Raw genomic sequence first — 10860 nt, 5'->3', positions numbered from 1 at the left:
GTTGCCTACGTACCCCTCCAAAGAAGAGATCAAGTCATAACGTAGTTCAAATACAGATTTTTTTGGATTTTTTTTGTGCCGTATGCAGTTTATGCTCTTGCGGGCCAAGAGCATCTTGGTACCGTTTGCAATTTCAACTCGTACAGGCAAAAAGCGTTTTGGTGTTGCCTTTTATGCTCGTGCGGACAAGGAGATTTGGTTGTCACCTTTTAGGCTCGTGCAGACCAGGAACATTGGTTGTCCCCTTTTAGGCTCGTGCGGACCAAGAGCGTCGGTTCGTGCAGTTTAGGCTCGTGCGAACAATGAGCTTTTGAATTTGTCAAACGATCTTGGAGAGGCATTCCTTGCAATCCTCATAGCAAGGAGTCTTGACTGAGTGTTTGAAGAAGTTTTCGGGGAAGAATCGCGCATCGTGATGGGGACGGACGATTTTTGTGTTGAAATTTCATCATTTTTAACAATTTCCCATTGCTTTTAAGGTTGACAAAAGCTGTTTTGCCCCCTTTTCGGTTGGCGAACTTGTGGATGAGATGTAGGCTTCATGTGTAATTTCTTCGGAGTGACATGAATCCATCCTTTTACTTCGCTTGACTCGAAGCATGCCCTCAGCGATTGAGGTGAAAACTTTGAGTCGGAAGAGCCAGAAGTGATGATGGTATAGTTTGACTTCACTATATTGTCAAGATCTAGCTCGATGATTCCTTTCTGAGCCAATTTCATGATGAGATCTTTTAGCACGAAGCACTTTTCTGTCGGATGACTGATGAAGCAGTGGAATTTACAGTACCTTGGACTATCGGTGCGATTCATCTCTTCTAGCCGTCTGCACTCAATCAAACTGATCACCTTCTTTTCCAGCAAGTCTTCTAACATAGCAACCACATCAGAGTCGGGGAATGGATAAGTCTTCTCCTCAAGCTCCTTCAAAGTGCGTCTACGCATCTCTTGATCACGAAAAGCTTCGGCTTGAATCGCCTTGCCTCGTGTAGGGATTTTGACGGGAGCTATGTTGACCGTCATTGCTTCCTTGGTGGGTTTCCATACAGTCTTCTCCACCTTTATCCCAAGAACTTTATCGTTCTTGTAGTCGGTGATCGGTTCTTTCTTCCTATAATGGGCGATGCTCAACTCCATGTCATGGGCAAACTCTTCAAAGGTCCGTGGTTTGATGCCTTGAAGGATGTAGTGTAATCCCCACTGCATGCCTTGAACACACATCTCGATTGAAGAGGTCTCCGAAAGTCTATCTTTGCAGTCAAAACTTAGAGTGCGTCATCGGTTGATGTAGTCCACGACTAGCTCATCTTTCCATTGTTTCGTACTTGTCAGCTCCAACATGCTTACAGTGCGACGGGTGTTGTAGAAGCGATTAAGGAATTCTTTTTCCAATTGCTCCCAGTTGTTGATATACTCAAGCTCTAAGTTCGTGTACCACTCAAAGGCGTTTCCTTTCAGCGAGTGCACAAACTGCTTGGCGAGGTAGTCTTCCTTCATCCTCGCGTTGTTGCAAGTTTCGACGAAATGTGCAACGTGCTGCTTTGGGTTTCCTTTTCCATCAAACTGCATGAACTTTGGTGGTTGATAACCTCTTGGCATCTTCAGGGCATCAATCTTCTTGGAGTAGGGCTTCGAGTAGAACAAAGAGGTATGTGAGCTCCCTTAGTACTGTGTCTTGATGGTGTTGGTGATCATCTCCTGCAGCTGCTGTATAGAAAGAGATCCCATGAGTGCCGCTGCTTGGTCTGGCTCCGGCTTCACATCGATCTTCTCCACCGAAGGCTCCTCTTCTTCGCCAGCTCCTCTCTTTAGTGGATCATCCTCTGGGTCGGGGTTCTCACCGTCCTGTGGCTCCAGTCGGCTAAAGAGTGCAGCGATTTGCAAGTCTTTTTCTTCAATAATCCGTGTTAACCTTGCGATCGCTTCATTCATTTGAGCCAGTTGTTCTTCGATGGAGGTAACGCCGATGGTCATGACTTGTGCAACCAATAGACGTGACTTTCCTTTAGACATCCAGAATGCTTACGAAGAACGTCGTTAGCTGCTTTGGGATGTCATCTTGTGTGCCTCAGCAGCATGCTTCTGTGCCCCTAGTGAATTCAGGTTGATGACAAACTCGCACCTTTGATGCTCCCCTTGCTCTTTTAGCAGCACCAACTTTGAAGTGGCATGTTGAGAAGCGGTTGTGGCGCCAATGGATTGTCCGTTCACGGCAAAAGTGCTCAGGATCCTTCCCTTGGTGGTTGCGAGAACGGCTTGTCCCTTGCTTGATGCCATTGACTTTGAAGCGTGTTTGGATTCCTTGAACGAAGAAAGAGATGAGAGGTAGAGATGATCCCACCAGGCTTGCCAAATTTGTAAATACGAAAATTCATGCGATGAACAAGACAAGAACACGTGTACAAAATAATTTTTTGCATTAATGATTTTAGGGTTACAATCTCTCTCAAATTTGATCCTCTGATTCGATCTCCGTAAGGTGTTGATTTGTGGATGTGCAATTGATCCAAGGGCCGTCGAGGCTTGATCTTGGATGAATGTTTGGAAGTTTTTTCAAGGGCCGTTGGGGCTTGATCTTGAAGGTCGAGGGAACGGATCTTCAAGGGGCTTTTGGGCTTGATCTTGAAGGTTGATGGATGAACGAGTCTTCAAGGGATTTTGGGCTTGATCTTGAAAAACAGTGATAAACAGATCTTCAAGGGGCTTTTGGGCTTGATCTTGGAGAACGGTTGGATGTGTGGATTTGTTGATATTGTTGATCCAAAGGGTCGTTGGGGCTTGATCTTAGGATGAACAGATGATGAACGATGGACACTTTCTTCAAGGGCCGTCGGGGCTTGATCTTGAAGGAGGATTTGACGAAGAATGAAGAGAGCTTTCTTGATCCTTCGGGATTTGCTTGGGAGCTTTAGAGTTTCAAAGCTTCAAGGTTTTGGTGTAATGTGAATTGGTTATGAATTGGTTCCCTTTTTTTTTTTTTTTTCAAAATGAATGAAATGGCTTCTATTTATAGAATTTTCCAAGGCCTAATTTTGAATATGATATTCAGATGAAATAAATCGTTTCTGCCAGGTGTTGACACGTGTCCTGCTTGATGACTTTTCCGATTTATTTTGATTTTTCGTTTAGTCACACGCTACATGTAAAATTTATATGACACGTGAGCGTTGAAATTGTAACTATTGGTCAACATTTATTTCACCGAAATTTCGATGTCTACAGATTCATTCCACCAATAAGATGCAATCAATTAGTTTAGCTCATCACAAAAATATTTTGGCAACAAGAAGCAACAAAAGTATGGAGACCCAAGTACCTTTCATGTCTATCCATAAGCTCAAAATTGAGAGTGAAAGCCAAATGGTCCTGGATATGTAGCTTAATATTTTGACTAAAGCAAATAGCACTTTTTTGCAATTTAAGTTGTTGGCCCGAGGCACGCTCATAACAAGATAGAATGGCTTTAACCTTCCCACAACCATTTCCATTAGCCCTAGCAAAAATGAAGTTGTCGTCTACAAAGAGCAAATGATGAATAAAAGAGGCATTTGGCAAATCGTAACACCCTGTAATGGACTGGGTCTTTCCTCCTTAGCAATCAAAGCTGAGACCCTCGACACACAGAAGAAATAAATAAGGGGAAATTGGGTCTCCTTGACATAACCCAAGGGAAGGAATAATGTAACCCCTAGGGGTATCGTTAACTAAAATGAATATGAAACAAAGGTGACACACATCATAGTCAACTTCACCCACCTCGGATAGAACCTCAATTTAATTAGTACTCGTTCCAAATGTTTCCACTTGATTCTATCATACGCTTTGCTCATATCGAGCTTTAAAGCGAAGAATCATTTTCCCCCTTTGTCTTTTGTACATAAAGTTGGCAACTTCCTAAGCCAAAATTGTGTTATCAGAAATAGAGCGGTCGGGAACAAAAGCACTCTTATGCGGCAAAATAAGCTTAAGTCGATTGGCAAGGACTTTTAAGATGATTTTATAAACGACATTACACAGGCTAATGGAGTGAAGCTGACTCATATGGTGAGGTTGTTGTTGCTTCGGAATAAAAGCAACATTGGTGAAGTTAATCCTTTTTAACATCCACTCAGATGAGAGGATAGAGTGCACTATAGTAGTAATGTTGAGACCTAGAATAAACCAATATTTTTGGAAAAATAAAGAGGACATACCATTCAGGCCAGGGGATTTTGAAGGATGCATGTGGAAAAGAGCTATCATGACTTCCTCCGGCGTGAACTCACGACAAGGTTTTCGTTCATCTCAGCCGTCAGCTTACATTCCAAGGCTTCGAACACATCATTGTCTAGATTTCGACAATAGTATTGGGTGCCATAAATAGAGTTGAAGTAATCCAAAATATCTCAATGCCCTGTACATCTGACTGCTAGGTACCACAATGATAGACAATGCCCCTAATTTTGTTTTGCTGCTTGAAATTTGCCTTATGATGGAAGAAAAGGGAATTCTGTGTTGGAATTTAGGATTATTTTATTGTTTGAATTTGGGCTTAGCCCGTTAGGATTAGGGTTTCATTTTCTTGCTTATTGAACTAAATATATATGATGTTTTGTAGCTCGTAGAATAATAAGTCATTCACAATGTAGTCTCTTAAGGTTTTGTAGCCATTTCGGCATTCTCAGTTAGTTTAATAATATTCTCATTATTTTGTTAGTCTTGTTCGTTCCGCACTCTGATATTCAACTTAGTATCAGAGCAGGTTCGATTCTTCAGAATTTAATTTGTTCTAGATGGGTATCAATTTGTTCATTCGTTTGTCCACTGTGTATCAGTTTGTCATGAAGTTGGTTCGGAAGTTCGCATTGGCTTTGGAATCTTGCACTTGCACCACTTGGATTGCTTTCGCTATCTTGTCTTGTCTTGTCTTGTCCACCTAATGGAAATTGCCTTGTCGTGTCCGCCTAACGGAACTTGCCTTGTCGTGTTTGCCTAACGGAGCTTGCATCCACATCTGCTTGTTGGCAAACTCATGACGTGTACCGCCATGAGTTTGACAGGGGACGTTGGAATTTAAGATTATTTTATTGTTTGAATTTGGGCTTAGCCCATTAGTTTAGGGTTTCGTTTTCTTGCTTATTAGGGTTAGGTTAGTTCTCTATATATATGATGTTTTGTAGCTCGTAGAATAATAAGTCATTCACAATGTAGTCTCTTAGGGTTTTGTAGCCGTTTCGGCATTTTCAATTAGTTTAATAATATTCTTATTATTTTGTTAGTCTTGTTCGTTCCGCACTCTGATATTCAACTTTTCGATCACCTAACTTCATCCATTGGATCTGATCACTAGATATTATGTTCATGGGCTCTAAGGAGAGTCTTCTTTACAACACTTGATCTTATTTTTTTTAATATAACTATATATTTATATTAAATATATAATATTTTGGCCTAAGCCGCACAATCGGCCAGCCATTATAATTTGGTTACAAACTTATTGCCCACATGACTCAAACATAAGACTTACTTATAAGTGAATATCTAGACCGTAGTGCTAAATAACTTATTTTTTAGAAGTTCTCCCTTTTGACAAAAAGAAAAATTACAAGTTTTCCCTATTTTCCCACAAGAGATAACAAACAAAAAAAACCAAATTGTTCAAGCTAGCCCAAAGACCTCCCATTTAGATATATTTTTTGTCTACAAGTTATTTCTATTTTCATAGAAATAAAATAAAAAATAAACTCATCTGATTCTAAAAGTTGTAGCTCAGCTCTACAAATAATACCCATGAAACACATTGTCCCTTGAATTTGACTAGACACCCAATATATCAAGTTTCCTATCCTATGTCAAAATTAGTGAATAATACTTGCCCAATGAAAAAAAATGATATTGGAATGTCAATCATCCAATATAACACTTGAATTAGATATTAAAATTCTCCAAGTAAACTATATTTGATTGTAGTCACCTAGTACTACGATTTAGTGATATTTCATTTGTAAGTGAGAGGTTTCAATTTTAATCTCGTGAATGGCGATTTCAAAACTAATTTATTTCCTCGCCTGTTAATGTAAATATATAGTTTTATTTATAAAAAAAATAATAAATATATATATAATTGTATTTTAGGTCAATTGCAACCCCATGCTGATTGTACTTACGAAAACATCATTTCATATTTTGGTTAATCACTTATCTATTTGCTTATTGGTACAATTATTTCTTTCTCCTTACTCTCAATGTTGGTTGCAAAACTTACATATATCATCCAAAGGGTAGGTAAGCATATATATCGTCTAAATATTAAAGATTTTACCTTAATTAGCAAGGAGTTTAGTGAAACCATAATTTTTTTTTTTAACAAATGATATTATTTACACTAAGGGAATGGATGAGTGGGCTAAACCACACAATGGGCAAGCCATAATAATGTGGTTTAAATTAGCCTTTAGCGAGAATCGAACTTAAGACCTCTTACTTACAAGTAAAGAAAAATACCACTAGACCGTAGCACCAAGTTGCAGTGAAACTCTAATACATCCAAAGCTTTGTGCTTTGGATCATGAATTATTTTTCAATGAAACAAAAGCTTATAAGCGTCTTTTGTTACCCTAAAGAAAAAGCTTATAAAGCAAAGTTATTTCGTATCTTCGTTTCCTTGATTAAGAAGGGAGACATTGACTTAGAGTCTACCCTACTATGATGGTGTGTAGTTAAATAATTAAAATTCATCTCCCATTCTAAGTAACATCAAAAGCCAATGTCCATTCTCCAACACTAAATTTTCCATCAACAATCGTAAGAATTAAATATCTGTATTTACTTATTATATTGGCTATGATTTTACGGCTACAAATGCTCTAATGGAGGAAGCATTTGCCCATAAGTATAAATAAAGGTCCATTCTACAACATAACGAGAGATCAGTAGTTGAATGATAACTTGATTGTTTAGTTGAGAAATATATATTTTTATTCATAAAATAGTGAAGCTATTGTTATGTTATGTTTTTAAACTATGAAAGCTCATCAGAACAATTAAGCTTGAATTGTAGTTTTCATCATGGTTTATGAATGAAAGTATTATAAGTTTTTTTGGTATCTAGTGGTTTTTCATTCTTAAAAAATTACACTTGCTCTGTACATGAAAAAAACACTATTTTGAAAACGTTGCCAAACATGCCTTGATCTATTCTAATTCAATCCCACCAAAAGGGAATGTTTGGGCACGAGACTTCCTAGCTGAATCAGGGATGAATCACCGTTAGACAATAGAGAGTAGAAATATACTATGAGTATTGCATAAGACATAAGAGAAATTTGTGAATGACTCATTACAAGTATAGATTTGCATATCCTTCTCACAAGCATTCAAAATGCTCAAATGATGCATTTCTGTCCAATGTTTAGTAATGTATATTTGAACATAGTCACTTAGTATTAAGGTATAACAATATTCATCTTTAGTTGTAAGTGAGAGGTCTTAAGTTCGAATCTCATAAATGGCAAGCTCGTAACTAATTTATTCTCTCATCCCCTTAGTGCAAAATTGTGAATATATCATTATATAAAAGAAAATATTTGAACATAATGAGTTATGATCCATTCCAATCAAACCCTATAGATCAAACAATGCCAAACGTAATCATAAATCCATTATCATACGATTCAATGACACTTTAGCTAAAGCTCAAGAAAAAGCAAAAAATTATAATAGAATATCATGAGATGGAGCGATTCTAGCTAGATCAGCAAGTAAAAGACGCTGACAAAATGGAAAAGCTCCCTAAAAAATATTGGACACAATTATATAAAGGTTAATCTCAGTTTACTATCCTGAAGTTTCTTGTTTTTCTACATTTCATACATCAAGTTTTTTCGGTCCCAGTCTGATACCTAAAGTCATAATTTTAGAATACTTTCATACATCCGTTAAGTTGTCTATTAAAACAGCCGTTAACTTGTGACTTGGTGCCCATGAGGACAATGACGGGCACCACATGTCAATATGGGTCCACATAGATATTAAAATTTTGAAAAATGAATAAATTTGAAAAAAAAATTGAAAGATTAAAAAAAAAAATCAAATTAACAAAATGACCATGAGAAATTTTATTCAGATCTATTTATCCTCTTTTACACCCAACTTATCATGTTTTCTTTTAAAATTCCAAATATGTCCAACAATTCTCTCTCTAAACTCAAAAAATAAATAAAAATAAAAAGAACAAAAAATAAAATAAAATAAAATTCCAGCACTAGAAAACTCCATTCACCCACTAGTAGAAAAAACACTTTGCGCAACGTAGGTACCTTCGTCGTGCAAAGTCCAAAATCGTTGCCCAAGGGTTTGAGCGACGTAACCTTCGTCGCGCAAAACCCGTCGCGCCAAGGCAGTGACGCTAGAGTTTGCGCAACGAAGGTATAACCTACGTCGTGCAAGGCCACTTTGCACGACGTAGGTCAGGTCGCGCAAAGACACTTTGCACGACGTATAACCTGCGTCGCGCAAAGTGGCCTTGCACGACACAGGACATACGTCATGCAAAGCCACTTTGCGCAACGTAGGTTATACGTCGTGCAAAGTGTCTTTGCGCGATGCGACCTACGTCGCGCAAACCTTTTTTTTTTTTTCTTTTTTTTTTAATGTTTTGGTCAAAACTATTTTTTTTTTTTTAATTTTTGATAAATATTGTAATTAAATTGTAAAGAATAATTAATTAACCAAGCAAAACTATTTAATTATAAAATATATAAAAATGTATACATACAAGATGTCCAAACAAAAAAGAAAACTACAAGTGAACTAGGTTTAAAACATCAAGCTACTGAGTATCGGGAGGGTGAGGTGGCTCTGAGGTCGAAGGTGGATCAAGATGAGGTGCTCGTAGCGAGACTTGTAGGCCGACCGTCTGTATGGCTCGTACAAGGTCTCTCACCGTCTCAGCATAGGTCATCACCTCCTCGCTCTGAGCCCTTAGCTGCGCTTTCATCTGATCGGTCTGCTCCCTCATCTGCTCGCCCTGGGCCCTCATCTGCTCTTCCTGGATCGCAAGCTTACCCCTTAAGGTTGTCACTTCATCCATCAATGATGTGTTCGATCTGGAAGAAGAGGCACCCGTCTCACGAACCCATGATTTCCCCATACCCCGAACAACCTGGCCATCAATTTCTACTTTGTCTCCACCAGCAAAGATATCTTGCGCGACGCTAGTGTACCTACGTCGCGCAAAGATATCTTGCACGACGCACGTGTGCCCACGTCGCGCAAGTTGGCTTTTTTTTTTTTTTTTTAATATTTTTTTTCCTTTTGCCCTTTTGCTTATGAGTACAAAATAAAAGTTTCAATTGGTCATCTACAAGAGTCGAGCCTAACACATCTTACTTAAAAAAGAAAAAGGTAATGAAAGAAGAAAAAAAAATTTGTTAACTTGAGCTATTTATTGTATACTCAAAACGACTCAAGTCTCACTTGATATTTTTCTTTGTAGAGCTTAACCATAGTGGCATGGGCAAGGATAATGTTATGGGCTGCAATGTAAGGTTCTGTTGACGAGTTACCACCAAACTTGCATGGACCGATGGTCTCGAAACATTTCACAGGTGACCCTAATGCACAAAGGGCTGATGGAAGTGAACATCTCCCTGGTGGGGAAATCCCAAGTTCGTATCCATATTGAGCAACAATGTTTGGCTCATTAATTGTGAACCAATGTTTAACTCTGTCTCCAAACTTTTTGAATAAAAACTCGCTATAGTCTTTAAAGTCATTCCTGGAAAATCGACCATATCATTATTATACATTATGAGATTGATCTTATATTCTTTAATTTTTCCTATTAACAGCATGGAAACGATCCTGAAAATGTACGAAAGATACTCATATGCTGAGAGCACTAGTAGAAACAAGGTTAGTAACACAATATTTTTCAAAGCACATTTACTGGTTCAAGTATTGTTGGAACTAACTGGTGTATAGAGAAAAAGAAAATCAGCAAGATAGTTATCTCCTTTGATTTTGCAATTTCAATTTCAAAAATGAATCACATGAAGGATCTACATATTATTAATTCAATTTACATCATGTTTAAGAGCAAGGGAAGGATTGCAATCGAAAAAACACAAACAATTAATATCAATTCAAACCTGATCTGGTAGACGGTTTTGAAGAGAGAGATAGGGGATGGAGGTAGTTGCTGCAACTGGGTTTGCAGTTTCTGCCTCCCAAACTGATCAAATGAAATAAAAAAAGTCATTGACTTTGCGCGACGCAGGCCCCATGCGTCGCGCAAAGTAAAGGAAAAAGCGGTAAATCCTTGTAGGTTTGGCGCCAAAAAATTGCGCGACGAAGCACGACGTCGCGCAAAACGGTTTTGCACGACGTATGTTCATCTACGTCGCGCAAAATTGTTTTGCGCGACGTCGTTCTTCGTCGCGCAAAGTGTCGTCGCGCAAAGGAAGTTTGCGCGACGTTGTGTGTTCTACGTCGTGCAAATTGAGTTTGTGCGACGAATTTTTCTCCGTCGCGCAAACATGTTTTTCTACTATACCCCATCTCACCAAATCCCTACCAGCCTCAATTTCTAGCCCTCCCCAATCCCCCACCGCCACCTTCCCTACCACCCATAATGAAAACCCCAAAGATCTCAACCATCATTACCCCCTTCCCAATCTTTCACACAATCCTTCTAACAGTTTGAATTCTCTGAAACAATTCACTATTTGAATCTAACTCTGACTAGAAGTCTGATTGGAAGTTGAAAACTATAAGTTCAAAACTTCAAATCATGTGGTAATCTTAAAACAGATTTACGTTACAACTCATTCACAATAGGGAAAATTATAACCATCATTGAACACGATTTGATAAGAAAAAAGA

At 38.4% G+C, this 10860-nt stretch overlaps 1 protein-coding gene across 1 annotated transcript; it reads right to left on the bottom strand.

The window, feature by feature from the left end:
- Positions 1-8806: 8806 nt before the first annotated feature.
- Positions 8807-10237, bottom strand: LOC126601993 (beta-glucosidase 10-like). The gene is made up of 3 exons (XM_050268767.1): positions 10128-10237; positions 9454-9754; positions 8807-9139 (listed from the first exon to the last, which is right to left on the bottom strand). The coding sequence occupies exons 1-3, from the start codon at positions 10235-10237 to the stop codon at positions 8807-8809; spliced, it is 744 nt and encodes a 247-aa protein (XP_050124724.1).
- Positions 10238-10860: the final 623 nt, after the last annotated feature.

Source organism: Malus sylvestris, chromosome 2 (genome assembly GCF_916048215.2).
Source record: "Malus sylvestris chromosome 2, drMalSylv7.2, whole genome shotgun sequence".
NCBI classification, from domain to species: Eukaryota; Viridiplantae; Streptophyta; class Magnoliopsida; order Rosales; family Rosaceae; genus Malus; species Malus sylvestris.
Note: the sequence above shows the minus strand (reverse complement) of the source record. Positions and strands in the feature narration are given on the sequence as shown.